The 27278-nt window shown below is 33.6% G+C and overlaps 3 protein-coding genes across 4 annotated transcripts in view; 2 read left to right on the forward strand and 1 right to left on the reverse strand.

Moving 5' to 3' along the window:
* Positions 1-430, forward strand: part of LOC109538952 (juvenile hormone esterase) — a 42768-nt gene extending 42338 nt beyond the window's left edge. The window contains exon 11 of the mRNA XM_019906401.2: positions 1-430. Within this exon, the coding sequence (XP_019761960.1) occupies positions 1-181 (181 nt within the window). The 3' untranslated portion in view covers positions 182-430.
* Positions 329-27278, reverse strand: LOC109538950 (serine/threonine-protein kinase ULK2). Of its 2 annotated transcripts, none has more exons than XM_019906399.2 (19): positions 26745-27278; positions 22622-22714; positions 22482-22565; positions 11207-11243; positions 11069-11119; positions 10824-10949; positions 10611-10684; positions 10374-10534; positions 10172-10317; positions 9980-10069; positions 9411-9489; positions 6694-6910; positions 6539-6640; positions 6251-6482; positions 4893-5059; positions 4533-4803; positions 3434-3570; positions 2985-3120; positions 329-2779 (listed from the first exon to the last, which is right to left on the reverse strand). In XM_019906399.2, the coding sequence occupies exons 1-19, from the start codon at positions 26832-26834 to the stop codon at positions 2706-2708; spliced, it is 2367 nt and encodes a 788-aa protein (XP_019761958.2). In that variant the 5' UTR covers positions 26835-27278; the 3' UTR covers positions 329-2705. The 2 variants fall into 2 exon arrangements, with proteins under 2 accessions (XP_019761958.2, XP_019761956.2); XM_019906397.2 differs by having other exon boundaries at positions 9411-9549.
* On the forward strand, positions 13527-21103 carry LOC109538951 (cell surface glycoprotein 1). The gene is made up of 6 exons (XM_019906400.2): positions 13527-13962; positions 16849-16888; positions 18168-19776; positions 19873-20070; positions 20132-20299; positions 20367-21103. The coding sequence occupies exons 1-6, from the start codon at positions 13907-13909 to the stop codon at positions 20681-20683; spliced, it is 2388 nt and encodes a 795-aa protein (XP_019761959.1). The 5' UTR covers positions 13527-13906; the 3' UTR covers positions 20684-21103.

The raw sequence follows: 27278 nt of genomic DNA on the forward strand, positions 1-27278 counted from the left end.
AACACCCATACCTACACCGAATGATAGATTAGATAACGTAAAGTGGGAGCCATACAACATCAAGACTCAAAAGTATCTGGATATCGGCAATAAATTGACCATACAGGAGAAATTGTATGAAAAAAGATACGCAGAATGGGAAAAACTATTCCCATTAGAAAAATATGCGAAAATTAAATAACATGCTCTATGTAGGATGTTACTGTGGTACCTAATTATTGTTTTGTTCATTTAAGTGCCTGTTGATGTTTTCATGTATTATTATTTTTTGTAAGTACTAACCTAATACTTATAAAACAGTTTCTTGTATAAACTTTGTCCCAATTAGCACCTCAATAAGTACCTCAATAAGGATATGTCGACCCTGCAACGAAAAGGTTTTACCCATTATATTAGAATACATGCAGCAATAAAAAATTTAAAAAAATAACTGAGTGCTTAATTATTTCATGAAGTTAATAATCCTGCACGAAGTGTTATCATCTCCACTATAACTGATAAAAACAACGAAAACGTTCACTTTTATATTTTTTTAATTATTTTTTTATAATATAGGTATGAACTTTACAGAACTGATAATTAACTTTACTTATGCTATTATGAAAAATATCACTATAAAGTAAACAATTAAGGATAATACGACAAAATATACGTAGTTTATACTGTATATGTAGACTATACCTAAACGCATTTTACCAAATAATTAATTAATAAACTGCAAAATAGTCAGTTTTGTTATGAAGTACTGGAACCAATAAAAACGTTCCACTGAAATATAGTTAACCACATTTATTGAGCATTAAAAAAAACTAAATGAGAATTAGATTTTTAAGATTGAAGCCAACGTAGATGTTTATTTGTGATGGCTAAGAGCTTGAGTATAAGTTTTTTTTTAACCAAACGTTTTTAGTTTTCGTTTCTAGACATCAAGCTGAAGACAAATCTGTTATTAACGTAAACCAATTAATTTTTTATACTTTAATTGGTAAATTACCCAACAAAGAAGAGTTAATGTTGGCACCCAAGTTACTCCTTTCAATTAAACCGAAATTGCAATTTAGATATATAATATGACATATAAGTAGGTTATATACAAACAGGGTGTTTTGGGATGTTCACCTACCAATGCACGGTAAATATTATCTGCGTTTCGCCTGCAAAATCCCTAGAGTAAATATTTGCATTACCCCGCAAATTATCAAAATAATTGCTGCAAAATATACTTTACATAACATGATTTACTTACATTTTGCTCACCTCAGTATTAATTCGTGCAATAATGATGTCATAATAAGTTTGTGTTAATTACATATAAACATTTTACGAACATACTACTAAACCCGTTAAGTTAAAGATTAATATGACAAATCAGACCCTAATGCATACTAATGTTGTTAAGTCAGATAACGGCTATGAAGCTTCAAACGTACAAACAAATTGCCCTGTACAACCAAACCAAAATGATTAAAATAGACGGAGAGTAAAAAAACTAAAAAACCTACTAAACAAAGCCATCAGTTTGAAGCGACTAGTGTAGGAAAACTGGAGCAAAATAAACCGAATATTAAAAAAAAGCTTAAATACTGTATCGAGCTCAATTTGGTATACATTCGAGCGGAATTATTTTATTAACAGTCACTGAAATACATTTGTAAAAATATTTCCATTTTCCATTCCAAATACGGTTTTCTCATCAAACTATGATATGTGCATCGGATAACAGCAATTAAAATTAAGAGAGCAGAGAGCATGTTATGATATGCATGAAAATGTCCCAAACGAATGAACACTGCTCAAAAAATCCGTCCAATATCGTGGTCGGCAATTTTCAATGTAAAAATTTGCATAGATTTGGACTTTAACTTGTTTGCTAATTATGGCGGCATTTAAAATTAACTTCAAATTAAGCTATATTGGCTCTGGCTACCAGTTTTAAAAATGAATTTAATTTAATAGTTTTTGTTTATGAATAAATGGAAGTGTGTGTGTAGATTCTCTCGTAAAACTTGATAGGGACAATTTGATGTCAATTTGTTAAAATGTCTAGCACGAAATAATTTTCAGGATATAAATTTTTATAAGCCAATTTCAAATTTAAAACAGCATTGCACATTTCCATCACAGTTTCCAGGAATTTTACTTGCAGCTAAACAATGACAATAAACCTCTCACTTCTGTATGCATTAAGGTAAGTATGTCGCCTAAAACTCTTCATTGTGCTTTTAATAAGGTAGCATGTGTAAACACTTTACAATTTACAATAGAATAGGTACATTTGCTACATCGAAACTAAGAACTCGTGTAGAAAGAAGCACTGCCATTAAGCACTGGAGTTGTCTCTCCTTGGAAGCCTTATTTACAGCAGTTCGCACACAACCATAATTTTTATTTTCTTTTACCTGTACTTTATTTGCCTCCAAAATTGATACTGAAAATACGCCTAATGAAACTCATTTCTTGCTAACAATAAAATAATTTTCCAAACAAACTCAACTTGTCCTGTTCGGATAATATGAAATGTTTACGTCTCACTATTTGAGTGCTGAATTGCAGCAGATGGCCAGGTACTTACCAACAAATTAGTTTTTGTTAGAATTATCATTTAAATATCGAAATGCCAGCTTAGTAGCTGAAAATATTAAAGCAAAGGAGAAAAATACTAAAGCGAACTGCCTTCGAGTAGCTGTTCGCTCAGTAGTTATATTTTATTGCAGATCGGTTGCAAATATGTAACCTTGCTGCTGAAGTACGTATAATCGTTTCTCCACTGCATCTTTATCTGAAACAATTTTATGTGTGTAATACAACAATTTGAATCAAAGTTAAGAAATGTGGTTAACATTTACATGTTTTACACAGTAAGAGCTGTAATGAGAATGCTTTTTGAGAAAGTATTTCTTAGAAATCCTTCTTGCACCAGACATTTCGATGTCCAGTTTCAACATTTATTGTGGATATGGACAGAATCAATAGAAAATACTTACATTTCGTTAAGAGTATTCTATCTTGAAGGTTTTGAACCTGCTGTGAAAGACTATGAAGCAAAATTTGCGCAGTTTGATATCTTTGGAAGCACTGCTCTGGATTTCCGAATAGTTCGTCTAAGGCTGCTGTCTGGCACTGAAATAATTAAACAGTTTCACTGTACATGGATAAATAGCTATTCAGAGCTAGTAATATAATATCTATTGTTTCATATTATGGATTTTTTTCCAAAATGACTTTTGTCCATTATATAATTAATTTCTCTTTAGTTTTTCATTTAGAGTTTATCGACTCGTATTTGTTTTACATGGTTTACACATATTTCAATTAATAACCCCAATTTAAGCGTGATATTACTATTTTTGACAGCAAATTGATAAAAAAAAGTTAAACTAAATAATTTTCTGAAATATTCAGCATGATATGTAGTGAATAAAATAATACCAACCATTTGTATGGCATGATTGTAGATTATCTTGTCAGCAGTGATGTCAGTAGTTCCAATCTTGTTCAATAAACCAGAATTGTTCAATTGCTTGCAGTCCATGAGAGTGGAACGAAACTTTGTATTAAGTGTTGATACCACTGAAAAAGAAAAAAAACCAAATTACTTACAATACAAGATATATCAAATTGAGTGCCTATTTTATTAACAATCATTAATAACTTTCTTATTAGCGAAGATTGAGTGTTGGTTTAAATGACAAAGAGTTGTACTTATGTTTATTCACTTAGTTCCTTCAGTTACCCCAACATTTCATCTTTCAACTCTGTAGGTACTTTCTTGTGGAGAGTAATGAATGAGTGGATGTATATGGAAGTGGAATTTGTATTAAGGATATAGTGCTAGTTGATTATACAGCCGTAACAGAAATTAGCTGTCTTACCCAACGGAAATTTTAATTAATTTGTTGTAAAAATAAATATTATTTGAACTAAAAATTACTTATTTAATATATGAAATTGCACATTTACTTCTATTTATTTATTAATCAAAAACTAATAAACATGACCTGAATTTCCAATATATCGGGAATATTTTCACAAACCACTGAATGCGATTTGAATGTGGCAATTGTCTCCATCAAATTAAACAACTTAAAACATACAGCAGCAGTTAAAATGAGCAGGTGCCAAACAAAACCCCACAAGTCACAAAATTTGTAAATTGCAGTTAACGGCTGATCCTTAATCTTATCGATTATTTATATTGTATAAAGCCTTCACGTTGAAGCAAAATCTCACAAATCTCTGTAAAACATGAATTGAAAAATTCGTGCTCCAAGCAAATCCACACATATGCATAATTATGTCTGATTTGCCCAAAATCTCACAAGTCCATTGCAGCCAATAGACTTTAAAAAAGTTTTCAGCATTGCATAGCATATTGCCATCAGTCAGTTAGCTTTATTAATTGCAATTATTTTTGCTCGGAAACTTTTGCAAAAACTGGATAAAATTAGCCATAAGAAACGAAATTTTATTGAGAAGAGGTTCAAAAAGGATCGTATTATCGCTTCTGTGAGAGCAAATAAGTACTTTCTCACCGTTTTTCACTGCAGTACTGGGCCTCAGCTGTCCATTTTTCAGCTGCTTGGTAGCTAATGCCAATCCGCTGCTCAACAGCTGAAGTGCCCTTACCAACAATACCATTTGCTCAGTACGGCGTTCTACTTCCGTAGTGGGAAGAGTTGTACTGCTTGAGCTTCTATTTACCAAGGCGTTGATTGGTGTCGCTCTTTGGGAAGCCAGATCAATTATACAAGTGCTCAGCGCCAGAACAAAGTTGATTTTTGCCAGCGTTTCGGTGTGCTCTTTCTGAAATGTGTTAAATAAAAGATTATTAATAGTGTATTTATTTCGCTTCCAAACGTGATGAACAAGATCAGCAGCTTAAACGAACTTACACCCAATAATGTTTCTTCGGGTAATTCCGGGGAGAATGAAATTGGTTGCATGTCGCTATTACTTGCCACTGTTTCGGTGTCTTGAAAGAAGTGGTGATAGTTGCCCATTTCAGATATTTCTGGAAGAGTTACAGCTCGTGTGCAAAATGGGATCACTGGTGAGCGACCTAAAATATAACATATTTTGATTAATACTTTATGGAAAACATTTGCAGCCTGATTTGTATGAAGTGCGCAATGATTAAAAAAGTGTAATTTTTTGCTTCTTAATAATTTTAACTAATTTGAAAAAATGTTTGGAAATAATCAACTCAAAAAACTGCTTATAAATGTTTTCAATTCGATCGCTATTTGTCCTTGAGACGGGCGATGAACACAATCAATGAGCACAATACACGCAAGGGACTTTGTGGTATACATTGTCATTCCCGTTTCAAGCGTTTATTGGCAAACTGTTGCCTTCAAAATACCTCAGATAGAGAAATCGATTGTGCCGAAGAACGAAAGCTGGGAACGTTGCTTTTTAACCATTCTTGGTTGACGCGTGCTTTATGAGACAGTGCTGAGTCTTGTTGGACTCTCCAGCGCTTCAGACTGAAAATTTTATTTGCTCAGGGCTTCAATGCACCTTCTAAAACCTTTTCCCGATTGATTGTAGCATTAACTTTGTCTCTACTATCGGAAAATACGAGCGGAGAGCGTCCATCGTCAGTCACCACGGCCCTTACCAAATACGGTGGTGTTTGCTTTCTGCTGATCGTCCGAAAGTGTAAATCTTTGTTTGATCTCCTTCAAGTAAACACGGTCATTTACGTTGTTAAAACTGCTCTACTTTAAATACAGAGTGATTCAAAATTGGCGTCAATTATTTTAAGAGGTAATAGGAGCTCACATTTTGTAGAAACAGGATTGTGCAAAATTTAAAATACTAAATCTAATCATTTAGCGAATTGTAGCAAACATAATTTTAGCAACTCGATCTTCGAAACGATTAAATTCAAGCATGCCACACGATGTTTGCGCCGAATGTTAAGAATTGAATTATTATTGACTGCTATAATATACAGGGTGTTCCATTAAAAAAAAGAAAGTTCGCTTTGCCGTAGCTTTTTGGCTGGCCCTGTATACTAAATTTTTCTTTATGAAAATAGACTGGAAAGAACAATGTTTGTATTAATCATTTTGTACCAGCTTACTTAGCTTAGGAAATAATCCATCGTTTCCATACATAAAAGCTACCCTCTGTAAATAATATAATGAACTGAAATGAGTCAAATTTGTAGACACATTAGAATTAGTTCACGAAATGCATAAGTTAGGAGCCACTTCATATCAGTCACGGTGCACGTGAATCTTACCTAAATTGTTATTTTCATTGATATTTGGGCTGCTCAAAATTGGTACTCTGGCAAGTGGCCCAGTTAATACTGGAGGAGATGTTCCCGTCCTCCGTGGGGAATTAAAAGGCATGTTCTTGTTACTAGTCGGACTAACCGTCCATATGCTTGGTGGAGGTGGTGTTTCGCACAGGGAACTGGAAGTGGAACGTCGCCTGCCGCCTCCCGGAGGCGTACCAATCACAAATTGAACCTACAAGCAAACAATTCGATTAGCATTGCAAACTTTCATTACCGCAATTCGCTTACTGAAGGTGGTGATAAAGAAGTAATATCAATGTCATTACTGAGCTGCCTATCTGGAATCCTCTTCATCGTTATAGGTTGCGAACGAGGTACCGAGACGTTGTTCTACATGTCGGAACTTTAGTACGTTTCTTGGAAAATAATAATACAATTTTCACCTCTGGTGATTCAATTGGAGACTCTGCAGGTTGCGGTTCTTCACCGGCCTTGCTGGATGCTCGTTGACTGTACATTCGTTCAAAGGCCGCTCGTTGGCTCGGAACTGGAATTGGCTCCGAGATGGGTAAGAAGTTAGGCCGCGAAGGACTGTTCAACATAGGGCGCGAATCACGAGTCAAAGGTTCTGCAGGCGAAATGCGCATCGGCAGCTTTATGCTAAAAAAAGAACTGCATGGTTATTCAGGTTACACGACATGGCCGATTTCTGCTAACTTGTTTGATTTTTGGGGATTATCATGTGAATCTATTCCTATCGGGGGTTCATTTTCTAATGTGAGTAGTGGGCCAAGCTCGATCTTTTAAATAGAAATCTCGATAACTAGACAAAGGAAAAAATCCTCGCACTTTTTTGTCTAAACCAACAGATTCCCGTAAAAAAATACAGAAATTAGTAGTTTCAGTCCTAAGTCGCAGTTTTCTAATTAAATATTATGCAGATTATTATGACATTCGTATGTACAATTTACAATCAGTTCTGTTAAAGTTTCTCTTGATTAAAGCTTACAATTTCTGAGATATTTGACGGTTTGTAAATATGAGAATATTTAATGAAAACTTAAATTCTCAACATCCTTTTCCGAATTTCAAAACTAAACCCCATCTTCCCGCTAATAATCATCCCGAATCAACACAGAGGTACAAAATGGTTCTGTTTCATATAAGACCATTTGAATGAAGAAGCATTTTTAGACGTTTTAGTCGGTAAGCTTAACTTTACTAGACTTTAATAGACATTAGAGCAGCCATGTGGTTTCAAATGAGTAGAGTGCCTACACATTTTCCTCGCAAAGATAGAGCATTTTATAATCTTAATTTACAATGTCGCTAGATTTGAAGAAGCGGGTGTCAAAACTATCTTCTGCGATCACCAGATTAGACTCCTCTGGATCTTTTTTATGGACATGCATATTTTAAAAGGGGTAGCCTATGACACACCTCGAACACCATAAAAGCTTTCAAAAGTATAAGCACTGCCATGTTGTTAAAACTTGCTGAAAACTTTGAGAAAAGTGCAGTTATGTGTTAAATAAGAAGGTCATTTTAAACTTATTAAAAAATATTGCCGCAGTAATCGTTGACTCCATTGCAGTTTGGCTTTGTGTTTGCCAAAATTAAAATGGTGCCATACATAACTATAGGATTTTTATGAAAACCTGAAGAGTTAGGTATAGGAATCCTTAATTGTATTCTATAAGTAAATACATTTTGCATCGGTTTACAGTATAAAATACGGGGTGTTGCATAAATTAAACAAGTTATTACTGTTCAAAGCGTCCAATTGTTTGAACATAATTTTGAGACATCCCGCAGGTCTAATTTTTAGTTATTTGTCTCAAAACTGCATCTTTTAGTAGCAGCACGGTAGAATTTCATTTTAAAATTTGAAATAAATATTGAAAACGTAACCTTTAAAAAAGATCCTCATTTATACAAAACACGAAATATCTTAGAAATTGCAGGCTTTAGGCAGGATAAACCTCCAAGAATCTCACATTTATTTTAATAGTAGACACTAATAGTGCGATAATATGCAGAGAATTTCATTAAAAAAAGCAACTGTGGGTAGAGTCTAGTAATTGGGGCGCCCTGTATAATGTACGGTAGGCCTATACTTATCCAAAAAATGATGATTTGTAAAAATCAAAGTTTATCCGCAAAACCCATTTACATTTCAATAATACTAAAGCAAAAAAATGGGTAAAAAAGGTTCTCGTAAAAAATACTTTGTGGCCGTTATCAAGATTAGTGTCCCGACTATTGCTTGAAACTGGTGAATTTTTGGGTGCCGCCGTGCAAAATAATTTCTTCTTGACGCTTCGCAAGCACCAATGACTTGAATCCTCAGATGTGTACGGCTCGAACGCTTCATTTTAATATATGATCTCGAGTTTTTACTTACGGTCCCAAAAAATGCCCAAATTTACGATTATGGCACCTCCGATCAAAATCGGATCGGAACAAATTGTCGTCGAACAACAGATACTTTACTAGAACACCTACAAACGCAACTGAACTAAGGACTAAGATATGTTTGTTTTGTAAGCCAAGAATTTTTATTTTCTTACTTTTTTTATAGCTGATTAATTTATACGAGTGTTAGGAATAGGAATCATTTTTAGAATAAGCTAGGCTAAGACACATATGTACTAAACAAGGGCAGAAAGACCGATTCGGTCGATGGCCTTTTTCTGTAGGAAATAAAGATTAAATATATATCTTGTCGTCGAAGTCGTAGTTTCGAAGAGCGTTCGGCTGAAAGTCGGACATTTTTATAACGCAGCAAACTACCAGTCTGAAGTTGGATCGAAAGAATGTGACGTCTGCAAAATGGCAATGCATGAAGTATTTAATTTTTAAGTAGCTCCCAAATAAAAAAAAATCGTATCTTAATAACGAGTGAAAAAATATGCGAAATAAATATATTTTCAAGTAGAAAAAAATTAGGACTTTGCCCTTTTAGCAGGCCCGAAATGTTTTTAACATATTAGTGTAAAGCTCTTTTACATATCTGTAAATTAAAACGATAATTTAAATGCGTATTTTAGACGTTAGACCATGCATCCTTTCCAGTTAATTTTGTTCTAAATATCTTATTGACAACGTTTTACTTGTGAACTGTACTGCTGACTCGAAAGCCGCTTTTCACTATACTCACTTGGTAGGTTTCTCTTTCTCTGTTTCCAGGCTCATATCAATGGAGGGGTTGGATCCAGTTGAATGAAGGGTTTGAGACACTATAACATAATCCTCTTCAGGACTCGAGCTGAGTGCTGTCCTTGCAGAACGCGGAGATTCTACAAGAAGGGATTAGTAGAAGCGAGAGGTTTTGTTTAGTGGGTGAACATTAAAGAAGCTATGTGCCATTATAAATATCCTAAAACTCAAAAACAACATAGAATCATTAAAGGATATTTGTTTGCCATTAAAGAAATAAACCTGCTGATACTATATCAGCGGTGTTGCTTTGATATTTGCCAAGCCATCTCAATATTGAAATCAGATTTAAAGCAATTCCGAAGAGTTTGAGTACTTTGAGCTTCTGGTTTTCTCGCACAAAAAAGGAAAGTCGCTAACAATGAAACAATGTGAATTTCCGATGGAAAAATGCCAGTGGAATGACGCCCTTTACCAAATGCCATGCTATGATTGAACAAACAAATCGAATGAAATGACAGCATTTTGCAGCAAAGCTTTACACCTGAACACCACAAATACGCTACAAACCTGGTTGTGATCTAGGAGGTGTTGCAATTCTAACTGGGGTGGATGGTTGTTTCAACAGCATTCTACCTAATGGAGAACCGTAGATAGTATCTGAAAATAAACACAAAAGATTAGTTTACAATCCATTTTCACTGGTAAACGTTCCATGGTGAGCTTTCCACTACAGTTTCATAAAAAAACTATTTCCTTTACCTGCTTGAATTGGTGGACTAGCGGGTACATCTCGTTGCAAAAATTTGTGATTAAAAAACAATTCAAAGTTCATGCGCTCCTTCGGATTTCTTTTCAGTAGCCCCATAAGAAGTTCAACTAGTTCCGGCGAGGTACTTGGTGGAAACCTAAACAAATATGAATATTTGCTAAAGTTTGACCAATGCAATTTAATCTAACTTACGTTGGTGATAAATTTAAGTTCTTTTCGTAAATACTCCGCAACTCCTGAGGCGTTCTAGCTTGGAATGGAGCTTTACCAGTGAGGCACTGAAACACGATTGTTCCCAAACTCCACAAATCTGCCTTGGCATCATACTGTAGAGACATTATCACTTCTGGGGCCTGGAAAGTTTTTCATTAATAACTGAGAAAATACTCGAACATTCAGTAGAAACAATTTTGTTATGTAAACACCCACCATATACATAGGGCTACCGCATAAAGTTGCTGCCATGACACCATCCTGAAGAAATCGTGCAAATCCAAAGTCAGCTGAAAATAAAAAAAAACTGTTGAATAAAGATGATGAAAATGGATGAAATAATAAAGTTTACTTTTCATTACTCACCAAGAAAATTACCGCTTTTATAAAAATGTTTATAAAGGACGAAAACATTCAGCAACTTCTTACCTATTTTTAGTTTGATTTCTGATGGTTGTGGATGAAGTTTGGTTCCAGTGTGCGATAGAAGAATATTCTGCGGTTTCAAGTCCCTGTGCACGATGCCTTTAGCATGAAGAGCTTGCATCGCTCCAGCTATAAACCAATACATTTATTAAATGTTAAACAAGCAATAATTATTTTAGCTTCTAAAATGTTTAATCAAAACAAATAAAATAAATTTCAAATTTATTGGCAGTAAAATTCACACCTACCTAATTGGTTCAAGAATAGTCTTATTGTATCTTCACTTAAGCTGCCCTTGGCTAAAATACAACACGTTGAATTATTACGGGAATTAATATACGGATGATTATAATAATAGCAAAAATAAATCTGTTATAACAGCTTACCACTTAGATAGTCTGCCAAATCACCACCATTGCAATACTGAAAAAAAAGTTAAATATTATAAAAGTATCAAACAAGTGGGAGTTATCGTTCAAAGCGGCCATAAAATTGACAAGAATATTTTCTTTGATTTATCGTAATAAATGTCATTAGAGTATGCAAGGTTTAGGTAGTGAACATAACAAAAAAAATTATATTTGCATCGCCTTTTCGGTTTTGAAAACCATTAAAATTTTAAGATACAGGGTCAAAATACAGGATACAGGGTCATGATCAAAAGGGTACTGCGATATTCTATGGAACAAAAGAAGACGATCTGACCTAATTTTTATTAACAAAAAATGTCTGACTCTTCTGCTATTGATGGTCAAAGTTCTAATTATTTTTTTTTTACATTAGAACATTACATTATGTATAACTCTAATTGTAAAAAAAATAAGCGAAATTATGGATCAATTTATTGAACATAGCGCAAGTTTTTAAAGAGGAATCAAGCAGGACGGGGAGTCATGAATGCTTCGCCACCTTTTAAATAAAAAGCACAGCAAATTGAAAATTCAGTAGAATGTGAATTATTTTGATAATTCACAAATTACTTACAATAAAATAAAAATTGAAAAGAATACAAACAGTTGAGATTTAACTACAGTGAAATTTGTGTTTGGACATTCGGGACTGTAAGATGCCCGATATAGAGTAATGTCCGTTTAAAAGAATAATAAACATATAAATAAATACTTAAATAATATAACTGAATATCCATAATAAATATTAAATGACAATTCAAAGATTTTGACATTAAATGTTAGGTATTTAACGCTTTACGGCACACTAGAAAAAATTAAATACAATTGGCGCGTTTTCGTGTGGACCATAACGGCTCGAAAATGAGTTTCTAGCCCCAACAATTCTTTCCATCATCGACTTGTATGATGTTTATTTCAAAGATCTTTTTACTAAGGCTCAATGCCGTTCGATTGGCTAGGCATTAAAACGACTTTCTCCATTTGGCACCATTCTACAGCTCTCTTACTGTAGCGACAGGAAACTAAGTCTGGCCAAAAGATGGAAAGAGAAATGTTGTTTCATGAATGGCAACAATCTTTTTTGGAGACACCCTTTTGCGTAAATTTCGACGTTTATCGTCCCATTCGTTAGAAAAGATTCGCTAACTTCTAATTCAGATGTTATTTCTCTACTAAAACATCTGCTCAGTTCGACATCTAATGTCAGAATCATTAGAAGAAGAGTTAGAACGGGTTTCGTGTGAAGCGATTTTTTTCTGGCTTAGTCGTTATTTTTTGAAACATGACAATAATTGAAATGTTTGCATTGTACCTAAAATTATATTATCAGTTACATTTATTAGAGATTGTTCATTAACGTTCAATCGTCATTCGTATAATCTTAAACGAATTCATAAAACAAATATTTAACAATATTAATGAACTGTATTTGATGGTTGCTAATCATATAATGCATTGTGAAAAACGATTAAATAGGCGGAAAGATAATAACTTAAAAACCAAAAACATACTCACTATGACTGAAATAGGTATCAGATAAGAAACTAAATGGAAATTTTTTTAAATTTCCTAAGCTGTATCGTAGAGGCTTTAAAATAAACTTTTAACGTTCCAAGAAACCCCTGGCTAGCCAAATTCAGTACATTCCAAAATGTAAAAAATAATTATAGACTTAATCATATTTCCTAAACCTTTATTAAGCGTGGAAGCTTATCAGAAGGAAATTAACAGGCGATAAATTCGCCAAAATTAGATGTTTGATCAGTTCGCAAAATCGATATGAACCATGTGCTGTTAAAAACCCAGTTGTCACTAATTATATTTGCATTCTGTACTTTAGAATCAAGACTTGGAAAACATTGTAAATCTTACAGAGAGGGGTACCACAGAAATAGTTGAATTTCACTTGATTATACCTGATAGTATAGAACTAGTAAAAACATTTTTGTATATTCGATAACAAGTTCTAAAACAAACTTTTTGTATTTTATTCATTTTCGCAAATTTTTGCATTTAAACTCTCAAGTTTAGAATATTCTTGGAAAGTCATGGAAAAGACTGATTTAAATGTGCCTACTCGAGAAAAAGAGACTAACGACTGATTTAAATGTGCAAACTCGTGCCACGTTAGAGAAATAAAAATAGTGGTTGCAATTGCAGGAGTTTTTTAAGTATCTGATATTCGTAAAATTGTGTTCTGGCAGCATTGCGCGAACATTAAGTATGCATATATCTATTTTTAAAAATCTTGGAACTTTTCACTATTAGAGGCTATACTTATCGGAAATAACGATTGGAATCAGTGAATTGTGATGGTAACAGAAAAGCTGCATATGTGATACCGCTCAGATCAGCTAAAATTCGAAAACGCTCAATGTCCAGGTACCCAGAGCTACTATCTTATCTTATCTAAAAGCGTTAATGTTTTCTGTCATAATAATTCTCCCACCGATCCCAGCACGACCATTTTCTACCTTTTAATTCGTAGGAAGTTGTCTTGTGGTGTCACGTGAAGAATTTTGCACTTCTTGCATTTCTCGTTGAATACAAAAGTAATAAAAATTGTATTGTTTCAACTAGTTGATCATAAGCGAACGAATAACGCCTTGTTTGGTTTCTGCATGTCGAATTTATTCCGGTTCCACAGTGTTTAGTTTCTATCTGGACTACTGAAAGATGATTCGCTTAATTGGCTTACACTATACCATTGGATTTCTACTGTTAAGTTTTTCGTAAGTATTATATAATGTTTTAATTTCCATTACGATGTTAAAAGAAAAACTTCGCGACTTTAGCACCATTATCTTATCTAAAGCCGTGCACAAATCCGCCTGTGCCTTGAACAATTGCTCAATGTTATATCAAAATATACTTGCATAATCAAACGATATATAAGTATAAATAGCGAAAAACCCCCTTTTAGCTGTGATTAACTTTCGTCTCTAGAACAGGAAAATATATGAAAAGCGCGCCATAAAAACAATAAGTAAAATTAACTAAAAGAAAAAACCTACTATGTACACCCATCTTTTCAATTAAATTAATTACCTAATGTTGCAAAATTTTTCATAATTATTTTTTTATAAATTGACATGCACGAAATAACTTTTTATGAACCGGACTAATAAAATGAGACATTTATTGAAGTGCATACTACACTTTAAAACGCACAATTATTTAGTTCCTATGGCGATAATGATAGATAACAAGGCTTATTGAAAAACCCTCTTTATTACATATATTGTTGAAGAAGAAAATCAGCGTGACCAATATGATATCGACTAAATACACATTATTGTCAAGTCACTTGAAATTACACACTTGTAGATACGAGTATATACATCCCGAAAAGAACGTTTTTGGATGTTTTAAATTTTGCAACTCATTTTTAGACTCAAAAAGTGCAAAATCTTAAAATTAAAATTATTGATGTTAAAAACAATATTTTAAATTAATAACGAATATATGCTTTTACGGTCGATTCTAACGTGTTCAAAAATTAATCATTCTTGAATTGTTTTTCGACGACCTTAAAACGACTGGCAGCACGCGCAATCAATGATTTATCTTGCAATTCTAGTATATATTTAAGGAAATTGTTAAATTTTACTTATGAATAATTTGGATGTTGAACAGTTGAGATCGGAAAAGCAAAAATTTATTTTCAATCATGAAAAATGTCCTATTTTTAGTTCTGTGAATGCCTGAGCCAAATGCCAAACCCAAAGTCAATTTTCAAGCTGGAATATTATTTACAATCAATTATGGGTTATACACAATATCAAATATTACATACAAAACTTTAAGAATTGAAAAAAAAAACATTCATATTATTGTGTTTTTAAAATTGTAAATGTTGCCATGTTCAACATCTTTTACGTCGATTACATACGATGTTAATACAAACACACAATTTAAACGTTTCAGAAGTAATTTTTTAATTTTTCTAATAAATATTCACCCATTTGTAATGCCTGCAAATAACTTTGTTTATTAACAGATTTTCAATTTGTTCCGGCAATATTCGAATTTCGTAAAAAAATAATTCATTCATAATACCTACGATTGTAGTGTTTACAATGTAATTTTGGATAATTCGTAATCAATTTCAAATCGAAAACTAATCTGTTTACTGGACCCAAAAAATTTGCTTTCAAATTTGCAATCGTTTGAGGAAAATGAATGAGTCAAAATGAATCATCCACTATAAATGAGTAAAATATATTAAGGGTAGAAGAATGACTTGAACTTTCGTCAATAGACGTCATCATGATTTATATTAAAAGATACGTTGATAACTCGTAATAAGTAATTTTATCAATTGACTTATCTGAAAACAATAATGATATCGAAGGTCGGTATCATAAAAAGACTGGGAATTAATTGAAGAAAAGACATGTGATATTAAGTCAGGTGGAACTAACATTACCGGTGGCTTTTTCACAAATTTTAAGCTTTTAATATATACGAGACTATCGAAGCAAATACTCATAAATAATTTAGATATAATTGGCATTATCAGAAACAGTAGTCTATATTTTTGAACATGCTTTACTGTGCTTTCTAATTTTGTAATTATTCTAATCCCACGACAAAATTGATAACGTTTTCAGAAGGGTGTAAAAAAGTTTTCTACATAGATATTCAATTTGTATGAATTTTCCGGGTCTCATCAAACGTTTATTAATAGGTATTTTGTATAGATGTGATTGAACTTTCAAACCAAGTATCTTGGATAATTCGTCTATTTTCATCGAACAAACTGTCCAATGCTGCTTGAGTCATGAAAAAATTACCTGCTATCTAAAAAGTAGAAAATTGATACGATATTTCAGCTCATGGCATGCAAAAACGTTTATGTAATCGATGATTGGTAATGAAATATTTATCCATACGTATCAATAAGATAATGTCTATCAATGACCCATTCGTCATTCATGTTAACGACAATTAGTGCATTGTAAAATTACTCTGAAATCATTCGATATATATATACACAATATATATATACACAACTAAATAATATTTCGGCGGAGGCCAGAAAAGGTAAAAATATAATGAGCTAATCTTAAATTGTTGCACCTATGTATACAATGGCTTTGATAAAACTCAACTCAATGAGCTTGGATATTTTCTGTTCGCCATCATTAATAAACATTAATAAAGCGGAAATGATATCATATAGTAAATTCTATAAAGCCATGTGACTATTTTAAATGCAATTTCGCAGTTCTACATTCACAAGGGCATGGCTAAGGATAATTAGTTGCACAAAATAAAAATATATTAATTAGCAAAACCCATGCAGTTAAATGCTTCATATTCGTCTCCCTACTATTCTATTTTACAAATAATGCTTGTTTTTGTATTTGTGTTTATTTATTAGCATTCCAAAATTTCTCAATTTCCTCCAAATAAAAAAATTAAAGAATAACGACAAAATACTCTCTAATGAATAACATGTCTGCCAATTACGTTATTAGGTAAATGGATTTGAAACATGCGAGTTTCAGTATTTTCTTATCGTGGAAACTGAATGAATACATGAACCATAATTACTGTTTCGATATAGATATCTGGAAAATCTATGTTAAATGTTTTTTTCCTATATTTTACAGGTTGGCGATAAGCAATCAATATGTGATAAATGATGAAAATGTAAGTATTTATAACATTTTCTCCTATAATACTTAAAACTACTTGAAAACTGAACATATTGCGGTGATAAACGAGAAACATGAATTTGAATATGCACAACACCTGACTCAATATTCCTCATTAGCAGTGCTGGAGTTTATGCAAAACTACGCAAATAAAAATATACATAAAAGAACACTTTTTTGGCACAAAAACTCTAATCCATTACGCTTATATTATTTGCTTCAAACCAACGTATATGCATTTTTATAGCAACTTGGTTTGCTTGTATGCATCTAAAAAATCAGTCAATCAATTAATCTCTAATCAATCAACTGGATGTCACAATAGCAAATGAACAAAATTAATTTTGAACATTTAATTTATGGCTGCCGGATTCAGTAAATAAGCAGATTTGACATAAAAATATACAGAAATATTAGAAAATTTGCAAAAATTCCAAAAATGTTAATATCATTAATATCAGAAAAGCTTTGGGCAATCAACCTTGCAAATTATTAGCAAACTAAAAAGAATTAACTCAGTTCTTCACATTCATACGTGTTGATAAAGTTAAAACAATTGAGGAAGAAAAAATATTAAATGTCAATTTCTCGAAAAATGTTTGATGATAAATTGCTAGACACCTTCCAGTAGACTTTCTCGTCAACATTTACATAATATTGAGCTGCAATTATATTTATTTCCTATACAAATCCAGAAGTTCAGTGCTCAAGCAATTAGATTGTATGAATGGCCCAATTCGCCACTGGAGCAATCTCTATGCTTCATTCATTCATAAAAGTTCAACAGTGTTCACACTTCCTCAAAAAATACCATTGAACGGCATCAACAAAATATTATCGTCTATTTGCAGATGGATTACTAAAGATAGATAGTTACATATAGGTAAATGATAAACATATCAGAAAAGCACACAAAAATACACGTATGACAATATCGAGAAGTTTGCAATGCAAATATTTGTTAGTCTGATATTCAATTCAATTTATTTTTAGCTCAAAGTCACGCAGGATCTTTAATAAATATTTACTAGTTATATTTCATTGGCGGTTTGATATCGGGTTGGTAGGGCACGTGAGCACTTTCGGGCATACATAAACACATATTTTATAGCTGATACACGTTTAGGAAAGTCATGAGTCCGTCGACACTCCTTAGATCCTTGATCAAGTCATACACATTTCAGCAAAACCATAAAACAAACAATTTGCCAAGTTCAGTTCGAAGAAAAACTTCCCTTACTCCACACATATATTCAAACAGCAATATTTTACAGAATGACGCTGTTTGGAATCAATACGATGCAAATTGGGAAGATAATCCGTTTTTACTAGATGACAATGCTCATGTGATTTTGAAGAGGGATGCTGACGATGTTCCTTTAGAAGGCGCTGCCAATGAGACCAAAGAGGTACACTTGAATAGCGATCCTCTGGTAGCCGCTGAATCAGAACTGAGTGGAAATGAGCCAGTTTTCCATACCAACTCTTCTCTGCCAGAAGAAACCCCTTTTGACACCGCCAAAGACCAAATCGCTGACGATTCTCCTAAAGGAGCGAACGAACAAATTGAAGAAGCTCCCATCGAACCTGCCCAGCATGCACAAGATGAAGTAGTTGCAGTTGAGGAACCTGCGGTGCAATCGGCTGACGATTCTGCAACCGATGAAAAATCTGCGCCTGTAGATGAGGCTGTAGCATCTGGTTCGCTTAATCAGACTGAGCCAGTATTAGAACAAAAGCAGCAGGCTGCTGAAGAACTGGTACCAGTTCCAGATGTATCAGAATCTGGAAAAGGTGATGAAGAAAAAAACGTTGCACCAGACGAAGAATCTGTGCCAGCGGGAGATGTTGATGTAGTTGTCCCAATCGATCAAGATCCACCTGTGGTAGAACCAGAAGAGCAGCAGCCCGTTGAAGAACCTCAACCGGTTGCAGATGCTTCAGACAAAGAATCTGAACCAGCGGGAGATGTTGATGCAGTTGGTCCAATTGATCAAGATCAACCTGTGGTAGGTCAAGAAAATCAACAACCCGCTGACGAACCTGAACCAGTTGCAGATGCTTCAGAACCTATACAAGATGATGATGTTGCATCAGACTTAATCCCTGCACCAGCAGAAGAGGAGGAAACGGTTGATGCCGTTGTCCCAGTTGATCAAGATGGGCCTGAGTTAGATCTAGACGAACAGCAAACCGTTGAGGAGCCTAAATCTGCTGCAAATGCTTCAGAAGCTGTAAACATTGACGATGATGAAAAGGATATTGGATCAGTCGACGAAACCGCGTTAGATAAAGAAGAGCCGTCGGTCGACGCAGAATTTGGAGCAGCGTTAAATATTTCAGGGGCTATAGAAATTGATGAAAACGCGCAAGATGTTGCATCAGACGATGAACAATCCGAAGGAAATAATGCAGAATCAAATGTTGAAGAACATGAAATCCTGAAAGAACCTAGTTTAGTAGAGCCGGTTTACTATGGGAACGAAACCGAAGAGCACGTACCATCAGGGGAAAATGGCGATGAATTATCTGAACAAGAGCAAGAATTGCTAAACGAAAACCAGGAAAGCGTAGATACAAATGATGACACTGGTGATGAAAGCCCTGGCGAAGAGCCGCCTGCAGAGGAAGGAGTAGCGCTAAAAGAAAACGAAAACGGTATAGATACAAACTCTTCCGCTGGTAATGAAGAACTTGGTGGCGAGGCTGCAGTGATCGCATTAGTACCTCTAACGGAAAATCGAGACAGTGTAGATGTAAATGAGTCGGCTGCTGAGGAAAATCCCGTGGTTGAAGAAGAGCAGCCTATTGTGGAAGGTAAAGAAATTGCCGAAGATGCGGTCAAGCCCTCTGAAGGAGAACCAGCAGGTGTAGAAGAGAATGGTAAGTAAATCAGTGATTGTATTATCTTGTGTAAACTTTGGTATAATCAAATTTGTGGATCATATGCAAACGAGTTTGATGACGAACAAATCGTAGGAGATTCAGCTTCAGACGGTGCTCCACCTCAGGCTCCTGATTCTCCACCTCAGGACTCCGATAAGAAAGAAGAAGATGTTGCAAGTAAACCAAGCTCAGATGACGACAGTGACTTGAATCCACCTCCACTAATCCACAATATATCAACCGAAACCCCGGCTTCAAGCTCAGATAAATCTACAAGTAGTTCTTCAGAAGGTACAACATTTTGCAGCCGTACCAAGTGAATATTGAAAGAACGACTCTTAATTTTTAACAGATGCTGTGGAGGCAACTCAGAAACCCAAAGAAGCGGAAGTTGTAGATGACCACCAATCGGGGAACGCAATTTTACTAAAGAATCCTCATACTTCACCGGGATCATCTGTTGAGGGCAGCGATACTGACAAGCTCTTGTCTAACTCTCCTGTTAATGCAAATTCTAAAAGTAAGTAAACAAATTTCGTCCCATTTTAACTCAGACTAAGACTAAAAAATTAATTTCGTTTTTGCAGGTCTAGCAACTGAAAATGAGCCCCAGCCAAACACCGGTGAAAGTACTACCAATGTTTCCAAAGCAGGCAAAGATGCCACTATCCTCATAGTTCTTTTTGTTATTGTTATAATCATTGGTGCAGCAGCGCTTACGCACCATTTTATCAAGAAGCGCAAAGAGAAAATTTCAGAACAAGCTGAAGTAGGCAATGGCATCAGAATGGCTGACAAGAATTCTGAAGACATAGAAAAAGGAACTGAAATGAAGCCCTTGATTAAGTCTAACAATACCCTCATTGTAAAAGAATATTCAGACAAGAAGAATGATGCAGCATAAAGAAACGATAGCTTTTTATTGCCAGCGTCAGTGCGCTTTGTGATAATATTTTCGTTTATGGTTTAGAATCAGTGAACTAAGTGGGAACAAACTGGATACATTGTATGTTTGAATATTTTAATTGTTAAAAAAACTGATAATTTGTTAACTATCAATAAGATTCAGAACTGCGCCATTACTCAATTATAACTTATTTATTATTTATTTTCACCACCTTAAATGACGCCTGTTGCAATTTAGAAATGCAAATAAGTCGTAACTTACTTATAATTTGCCAATAATTAATATATTTTACATACGTCTACCGCGACATATATAAGCTCATATAGTATGTTATGTACTTTTTAGATATGTAGTGATAATTTTACTGGATTCAAATGCGTTGTTGCATTCAAAAAATATACCACTTTCATAGTAAAACGTTAGTAAAATTTTATATCAATGAGGTGTTGTGTTTATTGCAATTATCACGTCAAAATGTGTTTGAAAGTGTTGAATTGGATGAATGGATTGCATTGGCCATTTTTTAGTTGCCACTCAAACAAGCTCTGCCTTTCATAACAATTTTATATGTAATTTTCCAAAACTCTCAAATTTACCCAAATTCCTAAAACATCGAATTGGCATTTTATTAAATATAGATATGACGATTATGACTCAAATACTTTGACGATTTTGATAATAAAACAATCAGATAACAAACATGAGACAGAATATTGTGGATGGTTATTGGATGATTCAAAACGTATCTAAAAATAAATTGCAATTGAATTTTAGTAACCAAAACCCTTCAATCTTAGATATAACTCCAATTAAAATTATATTAAATTCAACGAATCTAAAAAATCTAAAAAAAAACTAATCAACATTCAATAAGTTCAGCAACTTTGAGATGATGGTGATAATTTACTGAGTTTTCGTTCAGCTTACTAGACATTTATATCAATGCAACACTCTGCAGTCAATGAATATTTCAATCAAAGGTTAAAAGAATAAAATAATTTTTAGCAGTAGCGACACATGTTGATGCATTAATTTTGGCACGATTCCAGCTTATAAAAATTGTATACAATTTAATTAATTGTCAAAACTTGCATAGCATTATATCAATATTGATAAGTTGACCTATAGTTTGCAAGATAAATGTCCACAAAAAAAATATATTTAACTAAAACATCAATATGTTTCTCATGCAAAATACAGTTTGGCAGATAAACAGGCTGGAGGTCAATTATCCGAAAACCTCTGAGGGGTTGATTTACAAATACCTGTTTCAACCGAAGAGTTATTGTCAGATTGCGATTTGATTGAGACTAACGATTTTCAAGAAGAATGTCCAGTTTGTATCTAAACAATCTAGGTATCTTTTGGATCAATATATCCAATAGGTAATTTTTATTTCGAAGTTAATGAGCGTTAATTAACTTGCGTATGAAGAATTTAGTCAACAATTTGGAAAAATGGTGGCAAATTGCATTATCGATCATTTATTTAATTTTTTTTATCGGACGAACCTTTTGTTTTTCCTGATTCGACAAAATCTGAAGTGGAGAAATGTTTTAAAATGCGCCGATGAGAATGAAAGATTTAGATTGTTTCCAAATACCATTAAACTAATATTGCAAAAGCTGCTTTAAAAGAAAACAAAACGGCAATCAGTATTTCAAAACGTTGCCTTACGTGCAACAAAACCCAAAAAGCTTTCGCAATGCTTCTATACTTTTTTCATTATTAAGCCACTATTGAAAAAGGTCTATAATGCCCATCTTGGACATTTTAAGCAACATTGAACACTTACCTCCATAACCAAAAATACATGATTCGTTGTTTCTTTGCAGTCAAGTAGAGCTACAACGTGTTCATGGTGTAGTTCAGTCAGCTCCTAAAACAACAAAACCCATCAGTAGGGACTTGAATACCTAATGCCATGATCTATACCTTCAATATTTTGATTTCCTTTCCAAGTAGATTCTGCGATTTGATCAAATTCTTCTTTGCTATGCTTTTAATAGCCACCGTAAAATTCGTATCCTGAAATAAAAGATACATTTCTTGTAAGATGCTGTAAAAACTGTAAAGTACGTTTCATAGAGGAATCACCATTAAACTGCGTTCAAAATATAACACTCAGGTATTTGTATGTACTAAAGGTAGATTCTTATGTTGAGAATGTTTCAATAATATATTAGGTATAGGTTACCCAAAAAGTATGAGGTTTTTCATATTACTCTATTTTGTTTCCGCTTTATTTCTATCAGTCATAGTCACGTTTAAAGAATAATTTAAAATTGAACGATGAAAGTATAATTTCGAATAACAGGTAGGGACTTAATTAGTAATATAAGTTTCAAAACTGAACTAATTTAATATTATAAAGAAAATAGCAAATTTTCGCCTAATTAAAATTGAATCAACAAGAACAATTAAAATAAAACAAACGCAATTATGCGGGATGATTAATAAATATTGCAGAATGCATAAGTAGATTCATTGGCTTAAGATATAAAAAAGTCTATATAAATTTCACTTCAGAGATGCAGAGTTTTATTAAAGGAGTTTTAGATGTCACCTAATCATGTTTCTGAACTTAGTGACTTGTAACTTTTCTTTATCCATATAATCTTGATTATAAAGTCTTGCGTTTTTTCGTCTCCCCGTTCGCGTCCGAAAGCAACACTACAATTGAAAGATATGAACGCCTTTGGAGATTTGCAATATTTTAAAAAGTTTCGAATAATATTCGTAGTACAGTAGATATAATATATTTCGCACATAAATTTTGAACATTTACCACCTTAGATCAAGTTGGGTAAGTGATAATTTCTATTTAGAATTTTATTTAAAACCAGACCTTTGCATTGGCCCGCATTGACAAAGGTTGCAATTGCAAAAAATTGGGTTAGCAGGGAATTTAAAAGGTTCTTAAGTGTTATTTAAAAAAAATCGTTCATAAAAAAGGTATGCATTTTATGCGGGACATTTGAATTACCCTGTAACCTGTAAAACATATGTTCTACTACGTATTAACTGGCAACGACGTTAAAAAATGCTTGGAGTGATTCCAATTGTTTCGCAACAAACGGTTTCCTCATTGCGCTATATTTTCAATTGGTTTAGAGTAAAAAAACGGTTTTTGGGCGACTTCGAAGGTAAATCTAACGCATTTATATCAGGTGAATGTAAAAGCCATAGTCTTACAGCTCTACCGTCCCCATCGCTTAAAAAAGCAAAGCATCCTACATGTAGCAGAACATATTACACAACAGAGTTGCAAAAGTTATCCAGTTTCCTTGGTAAAATACTGCAGTATGCAACAATTCCGAGTACAACATTAACAGACAATTGATGTTGATGATTCACTTATAGCGCACAGATTTTTACCAACTGGACTTTCCAGTATGCTCAAAAGAATTTGTGAAAAATGTTTATGGCTGTCCAAATGTGTATTTCAATATTTCTTCTAGTAAAGTCCGAAAAATGGTCCCTCGGAAGGTGATAAAAGTTGCATTTTTAATTGCCTTGTCCACTACATTAATAAACTACTTAAACTCAGCATCTCTAAAGTGATTTTCTTAAGTAATGAAACAAAGCCATTGATAACGACGGAACCTCAATTATGTTCAAGTGCGAGTATTAAAAACTGTAAACATAATTTTTTGATTAATCTTTGCAAAATTACTTGTTGGTTTTTCCTCCAAGTTGAGAGCATGACCTAAGAGGAAAGCTTGGGGTAAGTACTCGATACGTGTTACACTGTCATAATTATAGTTATCAATATTTCCCAGAAATTAAATAACATCTTATTTTTTATATAAAGAATACAAGAAAATATGTAAATATTACACACTGTACTTAATTGTACGTACTTTCCTGACTGTGTTTCAATTCCAAAATTAAAATCAAGTCCTGGGTTCTTCAGTCATTTATTTAAATGATGAACGAACAATAAATAAATGACTGAAGAACCCAGGACTTGATTTTAATTTTGGAACTGTACTTAATTAAATAGTTGCTATATGACTTCTATCACACACCGGAAATAAACATTCAGCTTCAAACAGCTTCTCTCACAAATTGACGTCATTCCACTGCAAATGGATAAACACTTTTCTCTTGTTTATGATTCGTCTTTCACGAGCTTAGAAATTTCTGTTGGATCTTAAATAATAAAATTTATCTATCGCTATCGCGAAGGTGATACTGACTCCATAATTTTTGCATTTTTTGATATTTAACGCGTTTTCAATTTAGACGGAATTTCAATCTCTTAAGCGTTAAGAGTTTCTTATAAAGCTTATCAGAAAACTAAAGATCTCAATACGGACTATCTACGAAAAGATTCTAACAACTGATTCGCTATTTCTAATCATTTCTGAGATATAAGGCGTTTTAGTCTTTGCGCCCTCACCAAAATTTGCCATTTGTGCTCCTATCTCTTTAGCGGTTAGAAATTTCTGTTGAGTTCTAATTGGTAAAAGACGGTGTCCGAAATGGACTATTGGAAAGGTTATTAGAATTGGTCCAATATTTTTATCCTTTTTGAAGGTTCAGGCGCTTGCAGAAGCTTCACTATTTCCACAAGTTCGCTCATTAAATGATACTTCGATGGATGCGATATTTCCCGCCGTTTTTAATCCAAGATTAAATGTGAACATTTTTTGCTGTATTTGGGGGCAAAGTCCTGTTCGAATATGATACCCATTAATAGGATTCTGACCTGTTCGAAATTGTAAGTCTGTGCCAAGTTTCCGCTCGATATAAAGAAGGCATAAAGAGTGTTTCTTTTTCGACCCCAAGTCGATTCGTATCGGTCTCGTATCAATCAACGATAAAAAGGGGCGGCTATAGGTAAAAACTATTCGTTTTCAACCAGCATTGTTATCATTTTCTTAGTAAAACTGACCCTACAATGGACACTCCCCAGGACATTCCGAATATATTCTAATATCCAGCGAATAGTTCAACATGACAACCTCACTAAGATTACATTATAAGTACTTAAGCTTCGTTAAAATCTTAGATTACAGCTTGTAACATACGAATATAATTTCAATTTGCATTGAATAAATTCAACAAATTTGATCGAATTCTTCTAATTTTCCCCAGTAGTTATGAATCGCTCTCCACAAGAGCATGGTTTAAACTAATCTGCAATACGGTTCATTATCCTTACAACTCAAGCAACTAAAGACAAAATGAATGGTTCACAATATCATGCTCCAAATTCAGTTTCAACTTAGGACTCCAAGTCACAGAAAAATATTTTGTAGTCAATAGATCAGCGTCCTAAAAGATAATTTTTTAAAACATTTTGTTGTCTAACATATAAAATATAAAATAGTCCTGTATGCACATAAAAAATATAACACCATCCAATGTATGAGAAAAAAATAGATAAGACCTGTGGAACAATGGATAGATAGTATGTATATCTGGACAATAGTTAAAATCAGTATTTAAATCTGGTTCTGAATATCAAATTTTTTGTCTAGCAAATTTGTCCAACGTATGTTAGAGAGCATATACATCGTGAGTTGGTTATGTGCAGTTAAAGTATTAATTATGTAATAGGTCCTTCATTATAATTACAATCGAATTAGAGCATATTAGAGGCCTATCTCCTGGCATATAATTAGTCGAATCGTCTGAATAGGAATGTCAGTTATAGGGTTAATGTTGCTAATAAATCAACAAATAGAATATAAGATGAGGGCACCCAATAGTTGGAGACCAAATGCAATCTTTTGCCTACATCTACGATGAGACTACTACATCTACAGTGAGAGGAGACAATAGATCTTACTAGCCTCAAAACCTCAATAGGATAGAAATAAAAGAACCTTAGACAACTAATTGTGAGCAGGTAATAAAGACAGTGAAAACCTAACCCATTGGAGACACTATTTGAAAATGGGGTGTAAACTCCAACATTTTAATAATGTTATTTAATATCAACCATGCAGTAGCATAGGCTACTGTTACAAAGGGGTGTGAGCCCCTGGCATAGATACCTGTATATATCTGAAGTAAATTCCAATCAAATGAAAATGTATGTACTTACTTTTTTACTGCGTCCTTTAAAAACAACTGCAAAAGCTCCATGTCCTAAAATATCTTTGGGAGCATACTCATATTCGCCTACAGAATCCATGTTTCAGTTAACTCAAGCACAAAATAAAGTCAAATAGATTGAATGGACGACGTTCTCTTTGTATGTACTTGTATTCAGCAAGTACTTCTACACGGAAACTTTTGACTTTCGGCAAAATTGTAAGAGTGATTAGAAATACTCTACCTGCCCAATTAGCTACCGAAATTCCTTTGTACGCGTTAAAATGAAATGTGCCTAAACTTTCAGAAATGTTCTAAAAATACTTCGTTCACAATTTTTTTTGTAATTTCACTGTCCGCATAACGCATAACTAACAAAGTTCTACATGATGTGTTCCTGATATTACCATATTCTAATTGATAACACGTGTGTTTCACTTAATCATTATACATAGCATTAGATTCACAAGGAAAACACAAACCTAAATAACATTGGCAGACATTTTTGTATTGATTATTGATTATGCCAATCAGCTGACTGTCA

This window comes from Dendroctonus ponderosae, unplaced genomic scaffold (assembly GCF_020466585.1).
Source record: "Dendroctonus ponderosae isolate FM_Combo_2020 unplaced genomic scaffold, Dpon_F_20191213v2 Dpon_F_20191213_2, whole genome shotgun sequence".
NCBI lineage: Eukaryota > Metazoa > Arthropoda > Insecta > Coleoptera > Curculionidae > Dendroctonus > Dendroctonus ponderosae.

Coding starts and splice junctions, on each gene's coding strand:
- LOC109538951 (XM_019906400.2), top strand. CDS start 13,907: ATGATTCGCTTAATTGGCTTACACTATACCATTGGATTTCTACTGTTA. Junction 13,963..16,848: donor TTTCTACTGTTAAGTTTTTC/GTAAGTATTATA, acceptor TATATTTTACAG/GTTGGCGATAAGCAATCAAT. Junction 20,071..20,131: donor TACAAGTAGTTCTTCAGAAG/GTACAACATTTT, acceptor AATTTTTAACAG/ATGCTGTGGAGGCAACTCAG.
- LOC109538950 (XM_019906397.2), bottom strand. CDS start 26,834: ATGGATTCTGTAGGCGAATATGAGTATGCTCCCAAAGATATTTTAGGA. Junction 22,715..26,744: donor TTAAAGGACGCAGTAAAAAA/GTAAGTACATAC, acceptor CTTTTATTTCAG/GATACGAATTTTACGGTGGC. Junction 6,641..6,693: donor CTCCAATTGAATCACCAGAG/GTGAAAATTGTA, acceptor TCCGACATGTAG/AACAACGTCTCGGTACCTCG.